This window comes from Neofelis nebulosa, chromosome 16, assembly GCF_028018385.1.
Source record: "Neofelis nebulosa isolate mNeoNeb1 chromosome 16, mNeoNeb1.pri, whole genome shotgun sequence".
NCBI classification, from domain to species: domain Eukaryota; kingdom Metazoa; phylum Chordata; class Mammalia; order Carnivora; family Felidae; genus Neofelis; species Neofelis nebulosa.
In genome coordinates this window covers 30,203,529-30,227,838 of record NC_080797.1, presented here as the reverse complement: position 1 = coordinate 30,227,838, position 24,310 = coordinate 30,203,529, and the positions used below count along the sequence as shown (strand labels likewise).

General features: G+C 38.7%; 1 protein-coding gene across 9 annotated transcripts in view; it reads left to right on the top strand.

Moving 5' to 3' along the window:
• The window catches only part of EFCAB13 (EF-hand calcium binding domain 13), a 185,507-nt gene that overhangs the window by 6,817 nt on the left and 154,380 nt on the right, over nucleotides 1-24,310 (top strand). For 7 of the 9 annotated variants that reach the window (XM_058702937.1, XM_058702938.1, XM_058702941.1 and 4 more), the window contains exons 2-5: nucleotides 917-1,026; nucleotides 5,376-5,536; nucleotides 20,820-20,934; nucleotides 23,452-23,582. In XM_058702937.1, coding sequence (XP_058558920.1) covers nucleotides 997-1,026; nucleotides 5,376-5,536; nucleotides 20,820-20,934; nucleotides 23,452-23,582 — 437 coding nt within the window. In that variant the 5' untranslated portion in view covers nucleotides 917-996. Of the gene's footprint in view, nucleotides 1-916; nucleotides 1,027-5,375; nucleotides 5,537-20,819; nucleotides 20,935-23,451; nucleotides 23,583-24,310 lie in introns of those variants that run through there. The other 2 variants (XM_058702939.1, XM_058702942.1) reach the window with 2 other exon arrangements.

Here is a 24,310-nt window from a genome sequence, read left to right as displayed (position 1 = left end):
GGTTTCATTTGATTTTTAACATGGTTTGAATTCCAGGAATGTTGGACATACCACATTCAGCAGTAATTAGTATAACATTTCAGAAGTAAGTGATTTTAAAGTACTATCTCTGTTAAGAATATTAATACTTGCAGTAAAACTTCATGGTATGCAAATGACCCTGAAAATTGTAACAATGTAATATAACTAGCAATGTAATAAATAGCACATCCACTGTAACTCAGATATAAGTAAAAAAAACCTGTGAAAATGAGAGGAATTTTGAAAATTGGTTGGTATGTGATGTGGAAGTCTTTGATTTAAAACAGGCTAAGGCATCTTTTGTTTACAATAGTATTTTTTTGAGAGGCGATGTTATAGGGTGCTGAAGACCATGGCTCTTGAGTTAGGCTGTCTGACTTCAAATTCTGACTCTGCTATTTGTTGGCGGTTTAATCTTGGACAACTTGATCTGAGTCTTTATTTTCCTCATCTGTAAAATAAAGAAAATGATAATTCCTTAAAAAAATATCTGTAAGGAATAAATGAAATAATTTATGTTAAAGTGTTCATCATAATGTCTAGTATATAGTAAGCATTTAATAACATTGGGAATTGCTGCTATGTTAGTAGTTCTGTTTCTCTGGGTTTATTTGAATAAATAAATATAACTGGATTTCTCTGCCTTTTATGTCATTTGTTTTGGATTTCTTTACTTCTTATACCACAAAAGGTAAAATTAAGGGACGGTGTGATCTCCTGCGAATTACAATCTACTAACTGCTTTTTCTAGTTTTTGTACACATATATGGCTTGGGGAATATCTATTTGGTATTATACTGTGTTACATTACAGGGATAACCAGGTAGGTAAATGTAATTAAGTCTCTTAAGCAGGCATATGATTTTTTTCTTATCTTTTTTTTTTTTTTGGGCAGGAAATCCTTTTGTGCTCATTCATACTTGTTCATCAAGACCTTTGAGTCCTCAAGGGCCGAATTTATCTCTAAACTGAAAAATGGAAAGTAAAGTACCTTTATTCTGCCAGGTATTTTTTTCAAAAATAGTTTCTAAAGGCCTCTTCTTCTTTTTCTTCTTCTTCTTCTTCTTCTTCTTCTTCTTCTTCTTCTTCTTTAAAAATAGTTTACATTAAAAAATTAGTTTATATTTATCTCACACCCATAATCAGTAAGCAGATTCATAGAGCAATATAATTATAGGATCTTTTAATAACTAAGGTGAGTTTTGAGTTCTTTTAGTGGGCATAAAATGAACTTTCATCCCAGCAATATCAAGAGGTCTGTGGTGTATGTTGAGAGTATTTTGCGGGGTAGGGGACTGGGATAATTTTTTAGGAGAATAAAGGATTTAAACCTACATAAACGGTTGTAGGTAACATAATTAATGATGTGGGAGTCTAACCAGAAGGTAATCTAAAAGATACCAAGTGTCTCTAGTACTGTGATTCAGGGGATGTTCTTATCCATTGGCCAGTATTGTGTCAAACAAAAAACAAACCTGGACTTAGTAAGGAGAGACTTTATTCGAAAGGATTATTCCAAGGGAGGAAAGGGACTATTTATTGAAATAGGAGAGGGAAGGCTGTGACCATAAGATCTTCAAGGAGCTCAAGGGCTAGGCAAAAATGGCTTTTCTTTCATGGAGAGGAGTCAACAAGGCTAGGAACTGGATTTGGGGAAGTGGGATGAAAGAGTGGCATGATGAGATAAACAGATCAGAGAATGTTTTAGGGGCCTGGAGGAAGGAGGAAAGCTTAACCACAGTTTGGCTAATAATCCTTTTGTTCTAATTAATCAGTGGGGTTAAAACAGTTTAGCTAATCATTTCGTAGAGCAAAGAAAAGGAGTTTTGAAGGTATTTGACCTTGTCATAGGTAAACAAGGGGGCATCTGTGAGTTTTATCTAAAACTTATGGGGGAAGAGGGTGATTCCTTGCAGCAAGCCATTTTTCAGAACACAAAAGGGTGAAGGGATTCCTTTAATCTTCACTGTTTTCCAGGAGCACAAGGCTCAGGAAAAATTCAACATTGTCAACTGAGAGTCTTAACCTTTTAAATTTATGCTTTCAATGGATCTGGTGCTACCATATGACATGTACCTATACTGTAATCCGAAAGAAATTAAAAAAAAATTTTTTTAACGTTTATTTATTTATTTTGAGAGAGAGCACATGTGCGCTAGAGAGAACATGAGTGGGAGAGGGGCAGAGAGAAGTAGAGAGAGGATCCCAAGCAGGCTCTGTGCTGTCAGCAGGCAGCGTAGTGTGAGGCTGGATCTCACAAACTGTGAGATCATGACCTGAGCTGAAATCAAAAGTTAGGGGCACCTGGGCAGCTCAGTCGGTTAAGCATCCATCTTTGGTTCAGATCATGATCTCATGGTTCTTGGGTTCAAGCCCCACGACCGGCTATGTGCTGACAGCTCAGAGCCTGGAGCCTGCTTTGGATTCTGTGTCTTCCTCTCTCTCTGCCACTCTCCCACTCATCTGTGTCTCTTTTTCTCTCAAAAATAAATAAACATTAAAAAAATTAAAAACAAAAGTCAGATGTTTAACCAACTGAGCCACTCAGGCGCCCCCCCACCCCCGCAAAAAAAACAAACAAACAATTTCAAGGCTTCTTGCTAAGTACCAAGAAGTGTGATATGTCTACTAACCTGTTCCACTTTTTTATACCTAATACTTAGTTGATTGTATCCTCATGAGCTGATTTGGAAGAGCTGATTCTTAAAAGTTAAAATAATTAACAGCATTAATATATCATACCAGTTTGTCTTCCTTACGCTGTGTAGTTTATACTTCACAGACAGTTCACCTTTAACCACAGAATTTCAGAGATTATTTTCTTCCTTTTCTGTATCATCAAAGTTTCTGTTCACTATTTGACTGCTTCTGTTCATCTGGTCTTTGATAACAGGTTTTTGTGCCTCTCTGTCTTTTTAGATCTTCCTCCTTTTATTTTCCTGGTTTCTGTTTTGAGTCATTTTTCTCAACATCTCTAGGAAACTTTTCATCATTCCTAATAAATATTAGGGCAGCAAATCAGATTGCCTTTTTGAAGCAGGTTGTTAAAGGTGTGCCTCTGTTGTAAGATGAATGTACGCAGACCCTAAAAGTCACTGAAATAGTTCCCTTAATTTACATTTTGTGTAGAGATAGAGATTCTCTAAACTCCCTTAGTGATCTGCTTTATACATTGTCTTTGTAATTTGTTCAGGGGTTAAAAACTAATATACCTTTGATCAGCTAGATGCAGTCCTGTTGTTTTAAGCAAGCAGCCATGTTTTTTTTTTTTTTGTTGTTTTAAGTTTCTTTATTTTTGAGAGAGAGAGACAGAGAGAGAGAAAGTGAGGATGAACAGTGGAGGGGCAGAGAGAGAGAAGGAGAGAGAGAATCCCAAGCAGGCTCTGCACTGTCAGCAAAGAGCCCGATGCAGGGCTAGAACTCATGAACTGTGAGATCATGTCCTAAGCTGAAACCAAGAGCTGGATGCTCAACCCACTGAGCTACCCAGATGACCTGCAAACAGCCACATTTCAAGAGTATATTTCTCACTTCATTCCTCTTTTTCTAAACATGTGCATTGCTCCTAGGCCCTAGTTCTTTTTTGGAGGGGGAGGTGTCTGTTTAGAAGCAATATAGCTGCTTTATTTTTTTTCTCGATAGACTTTTATTTTTTAGAGCAGTTTTAGATTCACAGCAAAGTTGAGTGGGGAGTTCCCATATACTCCCTGCCTCTATACATGTGCAGCCTCCTCCACTATCAACATCCTACACCACCGTGGTACATTTGTTACAATCAATAAACCTACACAGACATATCTTTATCACCCAAAGTCCATACTTTACATTGGGGTTGATTCAGTATTGTGCACTCTGTGAGTTTGGACAAATGTATAGTGACATGTAGCCATTATTATAGTATATAGAATAGTTTCACTGCCCTACATATCTTCTGTGCTCTGCTTATTCGTTTTCCCCCTCCTCCACTGAGTACCGCTGGTCTCTGTAGTCTTCATAGTTTAACCTATTCAGAATGTCGTATAGTTGGAATCATATAGTATGTAGCCTTTGCAGATGGGCTTATTTTACTTAGCAATATGTATTTAAGTTTCCTCCATGTCTTTTCATGGCTTGATAGTTCCTTTCTTTTTAGTGCCAGATAGTATTCCATTTTCTAGATGTACCACAGTTCATGTACTGAATCTACTGCCATTCATCTGCTGAAGGGCACTGTTTTTTTCCCCAAGTTTTGGCAATTCTGAATAAAGCTGTTTTAAATGTCTGTGTGCAGGTTTTTGTGTGGATATATGTTTTCTACTCCTTTGGTAAATAAAAATAAGGTGTAATTGCTGCAAAATGTGGTATAAGTATGTTTAGTACTGTCTTTCAAAGTGGTTGTACCATTTTGCATTCCCACCAGCAACGAATAAGAGTTCCTCTTGCTCCACATCCTTGCCAGCATTTGGTTTTGTCAGTATTTTGGATTTGGCCATTTTAACAGATGTGTAGTGGTATCTTGATGTTTTAATTTGCACTTTCCTATTGACATGATGTTGAGCAAATGATCTTTTCATTTGCTTGTTTGCCATCTGCACGTCTTCTTTGGTAAGATGTCTGTTAAGATCTTTTGCCCATTTTTAAGTTGGGTTGTGCTTTTTCTTATTGTTAAGAGTTCTTTGTATATATTTTTGAATATACAGAATAACAGTACTTTGAGTACAGCCCATTATCAGATATGTCTTTTCTAAGTATTTACTCTCAGTCTGTGGCTTGTCTTCTCATCCTCTTGATAGTGGATGTAGAGAAGAGTTTTTATTTCTTTTTAATTATTTTTTAAAATTTTACTTTATATATTTTTAATTTGCATCCAAGTTAGTTAGCATATAGTGCAATAGTGATTTCAGGAGGAGACTCCTTAATGCCCCTTACCCATTTAGCCCATCTCCCCTCCCCCAACCCCTCCAGTAACCCTCTGTTTGTTCTCCATATTTAAGAGTCTCTTATGTTTCGTCCCCCTCCCTGTTTTTATATTATTTTCACTTCCCTTCCCTTATGTTCATGGAGAAGAGTTTTTAATTTAATGAAGTAAGTTTAAAGATGCCTTAAGAACTAGATTCCACAACTGTTAGGTATGTTCACGAATGCTGGGCATTTTATAGCTGCATAATGCACTAAGGATAGTTGGTGACATTTAGAACATGTACCTAATCTGAACTAATGCACTGATAATTAAATCCTTTTCAACAAAATTCTGTCTGGTAGCATCACTTTAGAGAAAATATTTATCTACAATGAATTATTTGACCCAGAAGGTCATACTGAACTTACCTGTGCAAAGAAAACATGGTTGACTGTGGCTCTTGGTTACTCCCCAGGCAGAAGAAAAGAGCGATTTATCAGATGAAGGCTGTAATTCTCTTGCAACCAACTTGCCATTGAGACATATTGACAACAAGAAAGACATCAAGTTTTCTCAAATGACACAGAAGACAATTTCACATGAAATTAGGGGTTTGAGGCTAGAGCACACAAAAAGGTAAGTTAAACTCTGAACTCACTTAATTGAATTATACTGCTGCAAGCTTGAGAGAACCAAAAATGTAGCTCCTGTGTTCTCATAAGGTACTAAGTGTGGAGGATCATGCATATTTGTGGCCTTTCTTTTGGTGTAGTTTTAACTCCTAGGTAGCCGTTCTTTTTATTTTTTTTCTCATTTCTCTCACAGCTATGTGGAAGCTTATAAGCCACCATGGGCTTCTAGTTATAGCAGAGCAATTATCCATATGCCTGCAAGTTTGTCTTTTTTGACAAAATAATGTATTTAAGTCTACAATGTGAAGATTTAATATATGTTTACATTGTGAAATGATTACCACCTTTTACTCATTTCACATATTTACCTTATTTACTTACTATGTTGGTGAGAACACTTAGGTTCTACTCTCTTAGCAAATTTCCATTATGCAATATAGTGTTATCAACTATAGCCATCTTATACATTAGGCCCACAGACCTTATTTATCTTTTAACTGAAAGTTTCTACCCTTTTACCAGCCTCTCCCTTTTCTTATTTCCCCCACCTCCATCCTCGGAAACCACCCTTCTACTTTCTGCTTCTATGAATTTGGCTTTTTTAGAGTCCACATATATATATAAGATCATCCAGTATTTGCCTTTCTATGTCTGACCTGTTTTATTTATTTATTTATTTATTTTTATTTATTTATTTATTTATTTATTTATTTATTTTTTAATATATGAAATTTACTGTCAAATTGGTTTCCATACAACACCCAGTGCTCATCCCAAAAGGTGCCCTCCTCAATACCCATCACCCACCCTGCCCTCCCTCCCACCCCCCATCAACCCTCAGTTTGTTCTCAGTTTTTAACAGTCTCTTATGCTTTGGCTCTCTCCCACTCTAACCTCTTTTCTTTTTTTTTTTCTTCCCCTCCCCCATGGGTTTCTGTTACGTTTCTCAGGATCCACATAAGAGTGAAACCATATGGTATCTGTCTTTCTCTGTATGGCTTATTTCACTTAGCATCACACTCTCCAGTTCCATCCACGTTGCTACAAAAGGCCATATTTCATTCTTTCTCATTGCCACGTAGTATTCCATTGTGTATATAAACCACAATTTCTTTATCCATTCATCAGTTGATGGACATTTAGGCTCTTTCCATACTTTGGCGATTGTTGAGAGTGCTGCTATAAACATTGGGGTACAAGTGCCCCTATGCATCAGTACTCCTGTATCCCTTGGATAAATTCCTAGCAGTGCTATTGCTGGGTCATAGGGTAGGTCTATTTTTAATTTTCTGAGGAACCTCCACACTGCTTTCCAGAGCGGCTGCACCAATTTGCATTCCCACCAACAGTGCAAGAGGGTTCCCGTCTCTCCACATCCTCTCCAGCATCTATAGTCTCCTGATTTCTTCATTTTGGCCACTCTGACTGGCGTGAGGTGGTATCTGAGTGTGGTTTTGATTTGTATTTCCCTGATGAGGAGCGACGTTGAACATCTTTTCATGTGCCTGTTGGCCATCCGGATGTCTTCTTTAGAGAAGTGTCTATTCATGTTTTCTGCCCATTTCTTCACTGGATTATTTGTTTTTCGGGTGTGGAGTTTGATGAGCTCTTTATAGCTTTTGGATACTAGCCCTTTGTCCGATGTGTCATTTGCAAATATCTTTTCCCATTCCGTTGGTTGCCTTTTAGTTTTGTTGGTTGTTTCCTTTGCTGTGCAGAAGCTTTTTATCTTCATAAGGTCCCAGTAATTCACTTTTGCTTTTAATTCCCTTGCCTTTGGGGATGTGCCGAGTAAGAGATTGCTACGGCTGAGGTCAGAGAGGTCTTTTCCTGCTTTCTCCTCTAAGGTTTTGATGGTTTCCTGTCTCACATTCAGGTCCTTTATCCATTTTGAGTTTATTTTTGTGAATGGTGTGAGAAAGTGGTCTAGTTTCAACCTTCTGCATGTTGCTGTCCAGTTCTCCCAGCACCATTTGTTAAAGAGACTGTCTTTTTTCCATTGGATGTTCTTTCCTGCTTTGTCAAAAATGAGTTGGCCATACGTTTGTGGGTCTAGTTCTGGGGTTTCTATTCGATTCCATTGGTCTATGTGTCTGTTTTTATGCCAATACCATGCTGTCTTGATGATGACAGCTTTGTAGTAGAGGCTAAAGTCTGGGATTGTGATGCCTCCTGCTTTGGTCTTCTTCTTCAAAATTACTTTGGCTATTCGGGGCCTTTTGTGGTTCCATATGAATTTTAGGATTGCTTGTTCTAGTTTCGAGAAGAATGCTGGTGCAATTTTGATTGGGATTGCATTGAATGTGTAGATAGCTTTGGGTAGTATTGACATTTTCACAATATTTATTCTTCCAATCCATGAGCAGGGAATGTCTTTCCATTTCTTTATATCTTCTTCAATTACCTGCATAAGCTTTCTATAGTTTTCAGCATACAGATCTTTTACATCTTTGGTTAGATTTATTCCTAGGTATTTTATGCTTCTTGGTGCAATTGTGAATGGGATCAGTTTCTTTATTTGTCTTTCTGTTGCTTCATTGTTAGTGTATAAGAATGCAACTGATTTCTGTACATTGATTTTGTATCCGGCAACTTTGCTTAATTCATGTATCAGTTCTAGCAGACTTTTGGTGGAGTCTATCGGATTTTCCATGTATAATATCATGTCATCTGCAAAAAGCGAAAGCTTGACTTCATCTTTGCCAATTTGGATGCCTTTGATTTCCTTTTGTTGTCTGATTGCTGATGCTAGAACTTCCAGCACTATATTAAACAGCAGCGGTGAGAGTGGGCATCCCTGTCGTGTTCCTGATCTCAGGGAAAAAGCTCTCAGTTTTTCCCCATTGAGGATGATGTTAGCTGTGGGCTTTTCATAAATGGCTTTTATGATCTTTAAGTATGTTCCTTCTATCCCGACTTTCTCCAGGGTTTTTATTAAGAAAGGGTGCTGGATTTTGTCAAAGGCCTTTTCTGCATCGATTGACAGGATCATATGGTTCTTCTCTTTTTTTTTGTTAATGTGATGTATCACGTTGATCGATTTGCGAATGTTGAACCAGCCCTGCATCCCAGGAATGAATCCCACTTGATCATGGTGAATAATTCTTTTTATATGCTGTTGAATTCGATTTGCTAGTATCTTATTGAGAATTTTTGCATCCATATTCATCAGAGATATTGGTCTGTGGTTCTCTTTTTTTACTGGGTCTCTGTCTGGTTTAGGAATCAAAGTAATACTGGCTTCATAGAATGAGTCTGGAAGTTTTCCTTCCCTTTCTATTTCTTGGAATAGCTTGAGAAGGATAGGTATTATCTCTGCTTTAAACGTCTGGTAGAACTCCCCTGGGAAGCCATCTGGTCCTGGACTCTTATTTGTTGGGAGATTTTTGATAACCGATTCAATTTCTTCGCTGGTTATGGGTCTGTTCAAGCTTTCTATTTCCTCCTGATTGAGTTTTGGAAGAGTGTGGGTGTTTAGGAATTTGTCCATTTCTTCCAGGTTGTCCAATTTGTTGGCATATAATTTTTCATAGTATTCCCTGATAATTGTTTGTATCTCTGAGGGATTGGTTGTAATCATTCCATTTTCATTCATGATTTTATCTATTTGGGTCATCTCCCTTTTCTTTTTGAGAAGCCTGGCTAGAGGTTTGTCAATTTTGTTTATTTTTTCAAAAAACCAACTCTTGGTTTCGTTGATCTGCTCTACAGTTTTTTTAGATTCTATATTGTTTATTTCTGCTCTGATCTTTATGATTTCTCTTCTTCTGCTGGGTTTAGGCTGCCTTTGCTGTTCTGCTTCTATTTCCTTTAGGTTTGCTGTTAGATTTTGTATTTGGGATTTTTCTTGTTTCTTGAGATAGGCCTGGATTGCAATGTATTTTCCTCTCAGGACTGCCTTCGCTGCGTCCCAAAGCGTTTGGATTGTTGTATTTTCATTTTCGTTTGTTTCCATATATTTTTTAATTTCTTCTCTAATTGCCTGGTTGACCCACTCATTCGTTAGTAGGGTGTTCTTTAACCTCCATGCTTTTGGAGGTTTTCCAGACTTTTTCGTGTGGTTGATTTCAAGCTTCATAGCATTGTGGTCTGAAAGTATGCATGGTATAATTTCAATTCTTGTAAACTTATGAAGGGCTGTTTTGTGACCCAGTATATGATCTATCTTGGAGAATGTTCCATGTGCACTCGAGAAGAAAGTATATTCTGTTGCTTTGGGATGCAGAGTTCTAAATATATCTGTCAAGTCCATCTGATCCAATGTATCATTCAGGGCCCTTGTTTCTTTATTGACTGTGTGTCTAGATGATCTATCCATTTCTGTAAGTGGTGTGTTAAAGTCCCCTGCAATGACCACATTCTTATCAATAAGGTTGCTTATGTTTATGAGTAACTGTTTTATATATCTGGGGGCTCCGGTATTTGGCGCATAGACATTTATAATTGTTAGCTCTTCCTGATGGATAGACCCTGTAATTATTATATAATGCCCTTCTTCATCTCTTGTTACAGCCTTTAATTTAAAGTCTAGTTTGTCTGATAGAAGTATGGCTACTCCAGCTTTCTTTTGGCTTCCAGTAGCATGATAAATAGTTCTCCATCCCCTCACTCTCAATCTAAAGGTGTCCTCAGATCTAAAATGGGTCTCTTGTAGACAGCAAATAGATGGGTCTTGTTTTTTTATCCATTCTGATACCCTATGTCTTTTGGTTGGCGCATTTAATCCATTTACATTCAGTGTTATTATAGAAAGATACGGGTTTAGAGTCATTGTGATGTCTGTATGTTTTATGCTTGTAGTGATGTCTCTGGTACTTTGTCTCACAGGATCCCCCTTAGGATCTCTTGTAGGGCTGGTTTCGTGGTGACAAATTCCTTCAGTTTTTGTTTGTTTGGGAAGACCTTTATCTCTCCTTCTATTCTAAATGACAGACTTGCTGGATAAAGGATTCTCGGCTGCATATTTTTTCTGTTTAGCACACTGAAGATATCGTGCCAAGCCTTTCTGGCCTGCCAAGTTTCAAAGGAGAGATCAGTCACGAGTCTTATAGGTCTCCCTTTATATGTGAGGGCACGTTTATCCCTTGCTGCTTTCAGAATTTTCTCTTTATCCTTGTATTTTGCCAGTTTCACTATGATATGTCGTGCAGAAGATCGATTCAAGTTACGTCTGAAGGGAGTTCTCTGTGCCTCTTGGATTTCAATGCCTTTTTCCTTCCCCAGTTCAGGGAAGTTCTCAGCTATAATTTCTTCAAGTACCCCTTCAGCACCTTTCCCTCTCTCTTCCTCCTCTGTGATACCAATTATGCGTATATTATTTCTTTTTAGTGTATCACTTAGTTCTCTAATTTTCCCCTCATACTCCTGGATTTTTTTATCTCTCTTTCTTTCAGCTTCCTCTTTCTCCATAACTTTATCTTCTAGTTCACCTATTCTCTCCTCTGCCTCTTCAATCCGAGCCGTCGTGGTTTCCATTTTGTTTTGCATTTCGTTTAAAGCGTTTTTCAGCTCCTCGTGACTGTGCCTTAGTCCCTTGATCTCTGTAGCAAGAGATTCTCTGCTGTCCTGTATACTGTTTTCAAGCCCAGCGATTAATTTTATGACTATTATTCTAAATTCACTTTCTGTTATATTATTTAAATCCTTTTTGATCAGTTCATTAGCTGTTGTTATTTCCTGGAGATTCTTCTGAGGGGAATTCTTCCGTTTGGTCATTTTGGACAGTCCCTGGAGTGGTGAGGACCCGCAGGGCACTTCCCCCGTGCTGTGGTGTATAACTGGAGTTGGTGGGCGGGGCCGCAGTCCGACCTGATGTCTGCCCCCAGCCCACCGCTGGGGCCACAGTCAGACTGGTGTGTGCCTTCTCCTCCCCTCTCCTAGGGGCGGGATTCACTGTGGGGTGGTGTGGCCCGTCTGGTCTACTTGCACACTGCCAGGCTTGTGGTGCTGGGGAGCTGGCGTATTAGCTGGGGTGGGTAGGCAAGGTGCACGGGGGCGGGAGGGGCAGGCTTAGCTCGCTTCTCCTTAGGTGATCCACTTCAGGAGGGGCCCTGTGGCAGCGGGAGGGAGTCAGATCCGCTGACGGAGGTTTGGCTCCGCAGAAGCACAGAGTTGGGTGTTTGCGCGGAGCGAGCAAGTTCCCTGGCAGGAACTGGTTCTCTTTGGGATTTTGGCTGGGGGATGGGCGGGGGAGATGGCGCTGGCGAGCGCCTTTGTTCCCCGCCAAGCTGAGCTCTGCCGTCCGGGGGCTCAGCAGCTCTCCCTCCCTTTGTCCTCCAGCCTTCCCGCTTTCTGAGCAGAGCTGTTAACTTCTGACCTCCCAGACGCTAAGTCGCGCTTGCTGTCGGAACACAGTCTGTCCGGCCCCTCCGCTTTTGCCAGCCGGACTCGGGGGCTCTGCTTGGCCGGCGAGCCGCCCCTCCGCCCCAGCTCCCTCCCGCCAGTCCGTGGAGCGCGCACCGCCTCGCCGCCCTTCCTACCCTCTTCCGTGGGCCTCTCGTCTGCGCTTGGCTCCGGAGACTCCGTTCTGCTAATCCTCTGGCGGTTTTCTGGGTTCTTTAGGCAGGTGTAGGCGGAATCTAAGTGATCAGCAGGACGCGCGGTGAGCCCAGCGTCCTCCTACGCCGCCATCTTCCGGACTATTCAGCATCATCTCTGACCTGTTTTACTTCACATGATGCCCTCAAGGTCCATCCATGTTGCATGGCTGGGTAGTATTCCTGTGTGTGTGTGTGTGTGTGTGTGTGTGTGTGTGTGTGTGTGTGAGATGACACATCTTTAGCCATTTATCTGTTGATTGACATTTATATTGTTTCCATACCTTGGCTGTTGTGAATAATGCTGTGATGAATATAGGAGTGCAGATATCTCTTTGAGAGTGTTTTCATTGCCTTCAGATATATAGCCAGAAATGGAATTGCAGGATCATATTGTAGTTATATTTTTAATTTTTTGAGGAAACTCCACATTGTTTTCCATAGTGGCTGCACCAATTTACATTCCCACCAGCAGTGCACAAGTGTTTCCTTTCCTCCACATTCTTGCCAATACTTGTTTCTTGTCTCCTTGAAAACAGCTATTCTAACAGGTGTGAGATGATACGTCATTATGGTTTTGATTTGCATTTCCCTGATGATGAGCAATTGTGAGCCATTTCATGTACCTGTTGGCCATTTGTATGTCTTTTTTTGGAAAAATGTCTATTCAAGTCCTTTTAAAATTGGATTATTTATGTTATTGAGTTGTATGAATTCCTTGTATATTTGAATATTGACTCATCAGATATATGGTTTGCAAATATTTTCTCCCATTCTATAGATTCCCGTTTCATTTTGCTGATGGTTTCCTTTACTGTCCAGAAACTTTTTAGTTTGATGTAGTCCCACTTGTTAATTTTGCTTTTGTTGCCTTTGCTTTTTGTGTCAAATCCAAAACATTATTGTCCAATGTCGAAGAGCTTACTATGTTCTACAAGTGTTACTGTTTCATTTTCAAAATTGCTTTAGCTCTTTGAGGTCTCTTGTGATTCTATACAAATTTTAGGATTATTTATTCTACTTCTGTGCAAAAAATGCCAGTGGAATTTGGACAGGAATTGCATTTAATATATAAATCACTTTGGGTAGTATAAGACATTTTAAAAATATTAATTCTTCCAGTCCACAAACACAAAACATCCTGCCATTTATTTGTGTCTTCTTCAGTGTTTTTCATTAATGTTTTATGGTTTTCGGTGTACTCATCTTTCACCTCCTTGGTTAAATCTGTTTCTAAGTATTTTGTTTTTTGATGCTATTGTAAATGGGATTGTTTTCTTAATTTATCTTTCTGATAGTTTCTTGTTAGTGTATAGAAATACAACTGATTTTTGTCTATTGATTTTGTAATCTGTTTGACTTGGGTACAAATCAGAGGTTCCCATGACCCCTACTCAGGTTTAATTAATTGCTAGAGCATCTCACAGAACTCAGGGAAACATTTATGTTCAGCAGTTTATTAAAGGACATGACTGAGTATACAGAAGAATAGTCACATGAAGATATTCATTGGGTGAGGTTTGGGAGGGTCCCAAGCACAGGAGCTTCTGTCCCCATGGGGTTGGGATGTGTCACCCTCCTAGTCTGTGGATGTGTTCACCAACCTAGAAGTTCTCCAGAGAGGGGAAGGGGACTGGAAATGGAATTAATAATTGATCCTACCTACATGAATAAGCCTCCATAAAAATCTCAATAGTATAGGCCTATTCAGAGATCTTCCAGGTTGGTAAACACATCCACATACCAGGAGGCTGATGTCCTCCCAAATCCTTGGGGACAGAAGCTCCTGTGCTAAGATCCTGCCAGACATTGCCCTATGTGTCCCTTCATCTGGCTATTCACCTGTATCTTTTATCATATTTTAAAAAATAAACTGGTAAGCATATGTAACTATTTTTCTAAGTTCTGTGAGCTCTTCTAGCAAATTAATCAAATCCAAGGAGGGTCTTTTGGGAGCCTCTCATTTATAGGTGATGAGTCCGAAGCACAGGTCACAATCTGGAGTTGTGATTGGCACAAGTGGGGTGGGAGCAGTCTTGTGGGACTGATCCCTTAACCTGTGGAATCTGACAGTATATCCAGGTAGATAGTGTTAGAATTGAGGTAAATTGTAGGACCCAGTTGGTGCCACACCCAGTTGGTGTGGCAGAGAATTGCTTGGTGGTGGGGAAGAATACCTCACACATCTGGTGTCAGAAGTGTTGTGAGTGTGGTAGTCGTGGAGGAGTAAAGGAGAAACACAGAAGAAGAATGGGTTTTTCCCTATATTGTGGGGTATCACATTTACCTTTTTGCCTATGTTGAACCATCCTTGAATTCCAGAAGTAAATCCCACTAGATCATGGTCTATGATCCTCTTAATGTACAATTGAAATATTAGTATATTGTACTAATACTGTACAATATTAGTATTGTATTGTACTAATTAGTATTAATATTGTATTGTACTAATATTGTACTAATATAATGTACTATTGAAATATTGCGTTGAGAATTTTTGCATCTATGTTTATCAGGGATATTGGACGGCAGATTTCTTTTCTTGTAGTGTCCTTGTCTGGTTTTGTTACCTGTAATGTTGGCCTCATAAAACAAGTTTGGAAGTGTTCCCTCCTCTTCAGTTTTTGGGAAGAGTTTGAGAAGGATTGGTGTTAATTCTTAAATGTTTAGTAGAAATCACCAGTGAAGCCATCTTGGACTTTGTTGGGAGGTCTTTGATTACTGATTCAATCTCCTTACTAATAATTGGTCTGTTCACATTTTCTATGTCTTCATGATTCAGTCTTGTATGTTTCTAGAAATTTATAAATTTCTTTTAGGTTATCTAATTTTTTGGCATATAATTGTTCATAGTAATTTCTTATGAGCTTTAGTATTTCTGTTATCAGTTGAATGTCTCCTCTTTATTTCTGATTTTATTTGAGACTTTTCTTTTTTTCTTAGTCTAGTAAGATTTGTCAATTTTGATTATTTTTTCAAAAGACAAACTCTTAGCTTCTTTTATCTTTTCTATTGTCTTTTTAGTCTATATTTCTGAGCTTTGTTATTTCCTTCCTTCTATTAACTTTGGGCTTAGTTCCTTTTTTCCTTCCAGTTCCTTGAGGTATAAAATTAAGTTGTTTATTTGAGATCTTTCTTTTTTCTTTTTTTTAAGTTTTATTTTTTAATGTTTATTCATTTTTGAGACACAGAGACAGAGTGTGAGTGGGGGAGGGGCAGAGAGAGAGGGAGACACAGAATCCAAAGCAGGCTCTGTGCTATCAGCTGTCATGTGAGATCATGACCTGAGCCTATCGGACTCTCAACCAACTGAGCCACCCAGGTGCCCCTCTTTTTTCTTTATGTAGGTGTTTATCTCTATAAACATTTTTCTTAGAACAGCTTTTGCTGCATCCAATAAGTTTTGGTATATTGTGTTTTCATTTACTTTGTCTCCAGGTATTTTTTATTTCCCTTTTGATTTTCTCTTTGACCAATTGGTTGTTCAGGAACATATTGTTTAATTGCTACATATGTGATTTTTTTCAGTTTTTTTCTTGTAATTGATTTCTTGTTTTATACCTTTGTGGTCACAGAAGATGCTTGATATGATTTCAATCTTCTTAAGATTTTAAAGACTTGTTTTGTGGCCTAACAAATTATCTATCCTGGAGAATGTTGCATGTGTGCTTGAGGAGAATGTATATGCTGCTGCTGTTGGATAGAATGTTCTCTATATGTCTGTTAGGTCCATTTGGTTTCCAGTATAGTTGAAGTTCAATGTTCTCCTTCATTTTTCTCTAGTTAGTCTATCTACTGTTGAAAGTGGGGTATTTAAGTGTCCCTTACTATTGCTGCATTGCTGTCTATTTCTCCCTTCAGATCTGTTAGTATTTGTTTTATATGTTTAGATGCTCTAATATTGGATACATAAACACTGCAATTGCTATATCCTCTTGATTAATTCACCCCTTTATCATTATGTAATGATTCTTGTTTGTCTCTTGTTGTAATTTTTGGCTTAAAAACATACATTGAGGGACACATGAGTGGCTCAGTCGGTTGAGCGTCCGACTTTGGCTCAGGTCATGATCTCACAGCTCGTGGGTTTGAGCCCCGCATCAGGCTCTGTACTGACAGCTCAGAGCCTGGAATCTGCTTCGGGTTCTGTGTCTCCCTGTCTTTCTGCCCCTAACCCACTTGCATTCTGTCTCTGTCTCTCTCAAAAATAAATAAACGTTAAAAAAAAAACAACATACATTGATGGGAGCACCTGGGTGGCTCAGTCAGTTAAGCGTCCAACTTCAGCTCAGTTCATGCTCTCACAGTTCGTGAATTGGAGCTCCACATGGGGTTCTGTGCTGACAGCTCAGATTCAGATTCTGTGTCTCCCTCTCTCTCTCCGCCCCTCCCTCAATCATGCTCTGTCTCTCTCTCTCAAAAATAAACATTAAAAAAAAACACGTATTGAGGGGTGCCTGGGTGGCTCAGTTGGTTAAGTGACTGACGTTCGCTCAGGCCATGATCCCATGGTTCATGGGTTTGAGCCCTGTGTTGCTCTCTGTGCTGACAGCTCAGAGCCTGGAGCCTGCTTTGGATTCAGTGTCTCCCTCTGTCTCTGTCCCTCCCCCGCTCACTCTCTGTGTGTCTCTCTCTCTCAAAAATAAACAAACATTAAAAAAATTAAAGCAAAGAACAAAAAATATTTATTGAAATTTATTTTGTCTAATATGAATATAGCTAGATTTGCCCTCTTTTGGTTTCCATTTTCATGGAATATCTTTTTCCATCCCTTCACTTTCAGTCTATAAGTGTCCTTAAAGCTGCAGGGAGTCTCTAGGAGGCAGCAGATATTTGGGCCTTTTTTTTTTTTTTCTTTTAATCTATTCAGCCACTCTGTCTTTTGATTGGAGAATTTAGTCCATTTACATTGAAGGTGATTATTGATAGGTATGGACTTACTGTTGCCATTTTGTTGCTTGTTTTCTGGCTTGGTTGCTTGTTTTCTTTGTTCCTTTCTTCCTCTTACTCTCTCCCTTTGTGATTTGATGATTTTCTCTAGTGATACACTTAAAATTATATTTTTTAACTTTTAAGTAATCTTTACAACCAATGTGGGGCTCAAACTTACAACCTCAAGATCAAGAATCACATGTTCCACTGACTGAGCCAGCCAGGTGCCCTTCTAGTGATATACTTTGATTCCTTTCTTTTTATCTTTTGTATATTTACTGTAGGTTTTTGCTTTGTGGTTACCATAGGCTTATATAAAACATTGGGGCGCCTGGGTGGCTCATTCGGTTAAGTGCCCGACTTCGGCTCAGGTCATGATCTCGCGGTCCGTGAGTTCGAGCCCCGCGTCGGGCTCTGTGCTGACAGCTCAGAGCCTGGAGCCTGTTTCAGATTCTGTGTCTCCCTCTCTCTGACACTCACGTTCATGCTCTATCTCTCTCTGTCTCAAAAATAAATAAACGTTAAAAAAAAATTTTAAAACATCTTATAAGCCTATTTTAAACTGGTAACAACTTAACTTCAAATGTATACAAAAGTTCAGCATTTTAACACCTCACTCTCATTTTGTTTTTGATGTCACCACTTACATCTTTTTATATTTGTGTATCCATTAACAGATTATTGTTGTTTTTAATACATTTATCTTTTAACCTTTATGTGAGAGTTATATGTGATTTACCTTCCACCATTACAAGATTTCAGTATTCTGAATTTAACTATATGTTTACCTCTACCAGTGAGATTTACACTTTCATTTGTTTTCTTTTTTTTTTTTCAACGTTTTTTATTTATTTTTGGGACAGAGAGAGACAGAGCATGAACGGGGGAGGGGCAGAGAGAGAGGGAGACACAGAATCGGAAACAGGCTCCAGGCTCCGAGCCATCAGCCCAGAGCCCGACGCGGGGCTTGAACTCACGGACCGCGAGATCGTGACCTGGCTGAAGTCGGACGCTTAACCGACTGCGCCACCCAGGCGCCCCACTTTCATTTGTTTTCATGTTACTAATTAGCATCCTTTCATTTTAGCTTGAAGAACTCCCTTTAACATTTCTTTTTTCTTTTTTAATGTTTATTTATTTTTGAGAGAGAGAGAGAGACAGTGTGAGCAAGGGAAAGGCAGAGAGAGAGGGAGACACAGAATCTGAAGCAGGCTCCAGGCTCTGAGCTTTGAGCACAGAACCTGACATGGGGCTCGAACTCATGAGCTATGCGATCGTGACCTGAGCTGAAGGTGGACGTTCAACCGACTGAGCCACCCCGGCACCCCCACTTTAACATTTCTTATAAGGTCAGTCTATCTAGTGTGATGAACTCCTTTAGCCTTTTTTTTTTTTTTTTGTCTGGGAAACTATCTGTCTTTCGGTTCTGTAGGACAGCTTTGGGGGGTAGAGTACTCTTGGTTGGCAAGTTTTTGTTTTTGGTTTTTTTTGCCCCCAGGATTTTAAATATACCATACCACTGCCTTCTGGCCTGCAAGGTTCCTGCTGACAAATCTGGTGATAATCTCATGGAGAATCCCACTATTCCTTTATGTTCAGTGACAAAAGGCAAAATAATTATTTTTAGAACATCGCAATAAAACTTGTCACCTAGGAAGGAATGGGAGATGGTGGAAGTGTTCCTTTACATTCTTTCATTAGCACTGTGTAAACTAGGTTACCTGGGAGACACAATGCCTTAGAAGAATAGGATACAGAACAAATGTTTTCACTTATTCATTATTTATAGTAAGTCATCCCAATTCTGTAAAATGTTTGAGGCAGCTCATAACATAAACACACTTATACTTTAGAAAAATAATAAAGGATTTGAAAAATCATGTAGTAATGTGGAAATCATAATTATTCCAGAAATATGAAGATCTCAATGGAGATATATGGGGAGAGGATGGGTGATATAAAGTAGCAGTAGATTCTAGATTATGACTCACTTGTGTGTTATAAAATCAACTTAGGAGGTCACTAACCGGTATTTTGTTTAAAAAGAAATTTGAATAATATTGAAGACACTAGAGTGTTTTTCACATAATAAGTATTATTTTGTGAAATTACTTCAGTTCTCTCTCTTTGTATATGTGTACTACATGTCAATAGAAATGTATTTTATACTCTGGGTCGTAATCAAAAGAGTTAAAGTCATTCCCTTTGTGAGTGGAGGACTGCAGAGGAGACTAATAATAGGGCAGATTCAGGGGGGCTAAGAGCAAGGTAATGGCACTCTCAGGGCAGGAATTCATGGGATTAGATTTAAAGGGATAGAGAGTCAAAAGGGCAAGGTACCTGCTAAGGAAGGGCAGTGAGGTAGGTGCATGATAAAAATTACCTCTACATCACAATTTTGCTTGGGGCCAAATTCATCTGAAGATGTTATAGATTCAATCCATTCATTGTCCTTTGTATTACTTAAGTAGCCCTTGTATAGCAGGTTACTCTAAAAAGAAGGAGCCACTTCTGCTAAAGAGCTTTTAGTTTTGCTTTTAGTTCCTTTATAAGGAAGAATAAGGTATTTCTTATAAAATACTGAGTTATAGACCAATTGATGGGAGTTCTGAATAGGAACAAGCCTGTGGTTTGCCTAGTAACTATCAAATCTATCTACACGTTAAAATCACCTGGCTATCTTTTTTAAGTTTTAATTTGAATTCCAGTTAACATATAGTATAATACTAGTTTTAGGTGTACAATTTAGTGGTTCAACACTTAATCTGTTGAAGTTAATCTGATCAAGTCTTTAAAATTCTACAACCATGGTGATATAATTAGCAAAATCCAGACTGTGGAAAATCTATAGTACAAATTGCCTGGCAATAGTGATAATGAGGATGATAAAAGACATGGAAAAGGAGCCTATAGATAAAAAAAAGAGATCTAAAAGACACATCAATCAACAAACTGTAATGGTGACCTTACTGAATCGTTATGCAGAGTGTTAATAAATTTTGACATTTATGAAACAATTGGAAATTTGAACACTGACCATGTTTGATGATACTAAGAAATTATTGTTAACTTTTAGGGTGTCATAATTGTGTTTTAAATGTGGTTTTTTAAAAGAAAAAACACCTTGGGGCACCTGGGTGGCTTATTAAGCGTCTGACTTCTGCTCAGGTCATGATCTCGCAGTTTGTGAGTTCGAGCCCTGCGTTGGGAGCCTGGGGCCTGCTTCGGATTCTGTCTCTCTTTCTCTCTCTCTCTCTCTGCCCTTCCTCTGCTTGTGCGCTGCCTCTCTCACAAATAAACATTAATTTTTTTTTTCAAAAATAAAAGAAAAAACACCTTGTAGAAATTAATATTAAAATTTTCACTCATGAAATAATATGATGTTGGAATTTGCTTCAAAATAATAAGAAACTGGAGTAGGGATATAGCTGAAATAGGATTGCCTATTATTGAAGCTGGGTGATGGGTACATGGGAAGATTGTCACATTATTCTTTTTCACGTCTATTTATTTTTGAGAGACAGAGACAGAGCATGAGTGGGGGAGGGACAGAGAGAGAGGGAGACACAGAATCTGAAGCAGGCTCCAGACCCTGAACTGTCAGCACAGAGCCCAATGCGGGGCTCCAACCCATGAACCATGAGATCATGATCTGAACCAAAGTCACTTAACCGACTGACCCACCCAGTCGCCGCAATCATCACATTAGTCTGTCTACTTTTGTATATGCTTGAAATTTTCTATAGGTAAAAGATGAAAAAAAGAAAAAGTAAGAAAAAAAGCAACTCAGGAATTATTCCAATTTTCTGTGCAATTTAGGTATGAAACATCAATATTCCTCTGTGGAGAAGAGAAATCCTCTGATTTTTCAGGAGAGAAAAAGTTCAGAAGAAAGAAAAGTTTACAAGTACAGTTGCATACTGAAAGAACTGAGGTACATATGATCTGAAAATGTTTTACTTTTGAGCATTGTTTTTAGCTTTCAAACATTCCATCACATTTTAGTCCAAGTATTGAAATGTCACATCAATCAAAATCATTTTTTTTTGAGAAGAGAGAAAGAGTGTGAGCAGGGGAAAGGGGCAGAGGGGCAGAGGAAAAGGGAGAGAGAGAATCCTAAGCAGGCTCCACACCCAGCCTGGAGCCTGACGTGGACTTGATCTCATGACCATGAGATCATGACCTTAACTGAAATTTGTGCACTTAACCTACTGAGCCACCTAGGTACCCCTGAAATGTCACAATCTTAAATATTTCTTCTTCTTTCTCTTCCTTCCCCTGTTCCTCCTCTTTTTCCTCCTCCTCCTCCTCCTCCTTCTTCTTCTTCTTCTTTTTTTTTTTTTTTTACAAAAAATGTAACAAGGAACCCATTCAGAAGAATATGACATTTTCCCCTTCCTTCTCCATTAGATCTTTATTTTTATTACTATACTCTCTGTTAACACTTCTGCTGTTGTAACAGTGACCCTGAGCATTCCTTGGCTGTGGCAGCATAACTTTAATCTTGGCCCCCATCTTGCTCTATATATGGTCTTCTCCCCTGTGTTTATATCTCAAGTCTCCTTCCATTTTTATAAACACTTCATTGTATATCTCATCTTGAGATCCTTAACTTTGTTCCCTCTCCACAGACCTTTTATCCAAATAAAGTCACATATACAGGTTCCAAGGATTAGGACATGGACCTATCTTTTTGGGGCCACCATTCAGCCTGCTTCATTCACTATATGATGTACTTAGATATACTGTCTATCTCATCTGGGTAATTTCTCCCATCTGCTTTCTCGTTTATCTTTCTCCAGCTGAATATAATCTCTAGTTTAAATTGTCTATTGAGAATTTCATTTCAGTGCTTATATTTTTTACCTCTAGAAACTTTATTTGGTTCTTCTTTTTTTTTAATTACAAAAAAAATTTTTTTTTAACGTTTATTTATTTTTGAGACAGAGCGAGACAGAGCATGAACGGGGGAGGGTCAGAGAGAGAGGGAGACACAGAATCTGAAACAGGCTCCAGGCTCTGAGCTGTCAGTCAGCACAGGGCCCGATGCGGGGCTGGAACTCATGGACCGCGAGATCATGACTTGAGCCAAAGTCGGACGTTCAACCGACCGAGCCACCCAGGCGCCCCTGGTTCTTCTTTTTAAAAAGAATTTTTTTTTTAACATTTATTTATTTTTGAGAGACAGAGAGAGACAGAGCATGAGCAGGGGAGAGGCAGAGAGAGAGGGAGACACAGAATCTGAAGCAGGCTCCAGGCTTTGAGCTTTGCGCACAGAGCCTGACGCGGGGCTTGAACTCACAAACCGCCAGATCATGACCCGAGCCAAAGTCAGACGCTCAACCGACTGAGCCACCCTGGAACCCCCATTTGGTTCTTCTTATAATCTGCCTTATGTCGTGTTTTTTGGTCATGTTCTTTAGTTGTTTCAAGACTGATACCTGATAAATATAATATAAAGTCCCTGGTGGATCTAAATCTTCTGTTTATTGCTTTGTCTGCTTCTTACTCATTAACTTATGTCCTTGGGTGCTTTGTACTTTTTGTTTATTTTCTCATATATTGTTGATCTAAATCTGTGGGAATCTCACGTGAGTCTGGATCTAGAGTATTCTCCTCCAAGAGAATTTGAATTCTCTTCTGCACTGCACTTCAGAGATGTGATGAACATGGGACAACTTTAAATGACTTTTTTGGTTTCTATTCTCCTACCCCACATATTTAGTGTAGATTTGAGTTCTGTACTCATGTGTGGGTAGATCTATCACTATAACTAATCCAGAGGAGTACTCTTTCTTCTCTCTCTCTCTCTTTTTTTTCCAGCCTGGAGCTGAGACAAAGACAGATTTTACTCTGCATACTTCTGTGCTTCAAAAGGGGCCTAGACTCCATGTAAACAAGGTTCTAGGCTCCACGTAAAATTGAAGACACCTATTATTACAGTCCTCATTTTCTAAAGTGATGCTTTTCTGTCTACCCAGCTACTTGCCACTTTTGAATCATGCTTATGCATATACATGTTAAGTGGATAATTTTCTCAGTCATGAGGATGATTTAAAGCATAAGTACCTGTGTTATTTGAATAACTGTGTTGATTCTCCACATTATTTTGCTCATCTAGTCAAAGCCCATATATGTAGCCTAGAATCTGGTGGTCTTCTCTTCACTATACCATAGATTTGCCCTGCTTTGTGAAATCCACTATTTTAAATTGACACGACATTAATTAGATGGTTTAGTTGCATACTTAGAAAAACATGACTCTGCAAAAAAAATTCTATAGTTTATTTAAAATTTTAGTGTATGTAAACTCTAATTCCATTACAAAAAGCAATTTTACATCAGTGAGGAACCCAGATATGATTAGCTATCTTTTTAAGAGGTTTATTTTCCAGTAATGCTGGTTTACCAGTGTGATCTCAGGCACTAACATTCCTGCATTTGGCTCTAGATTGCCTCTTCCTCAGTGAAGCTGTTGAAGGAGAAGATGACTAAGAAAGAAAGGTCTTCACTCAAGTTTCCGAATCAGTACAGTGTTCACAAGACTTTATCACCCCTTTGTACATCTTCCTCAATTATTCGGTATTTAAATCATTGTTTTTTTTTTTTTCCCTTAAATCTTGCATTAAGATTTGGGTTTTTCTTTTCAGAATCATCTATCATTTCCACATAAAGTATGCAAAATAGTTTGTGCAAACTAAGTCTATGCTCTAGGGAGGGTGGCGTAGAGCTAAGATCACTGTATGTGGAATTCAAAAACTTGACGTTGGGTCCTTATTGACCTCGCTTGCTAGCTTAGGCTCTTGTACAATTCACTTTATATCTCCGGGCCTCAGTCTCCACATCTGTACAAGAATCTTGTACTAGACGGACCCTTGAGATTTCTTCTAACACTAACATTCTATGATTTGAGTTATTTACGTGTTAGGGGATTAGATAAATCATCTTTTCAAAAAATTTTTACTGACAGGTTGTGGAATCTGGGATTCTTTGCTATTTAAAGATACTCTTGTTTTTCCTTTCTATGATAACTTTCTATAAAATTTGCTGTGACTTGAATTAAGAGTAGCAAAAATTGGACGACAGCCAAAGGATAGTGAATCATGGGCACTGCTTACTGACCAGGGTAAATTCTGCTCCATAGAGAGATGTCTAAAAGAAGCAAGGTGGGAATTCTGGAATGAAGAGTATATAATTCACTATCACTTGGATGGTCTTTTAATAAAGGTTTTTATGGAGTAAGAGACTGGAGAATCTCAAACTGTTGATAGGCTTGCTAATATTTTAATGGGAAAATGGCATAAATATTT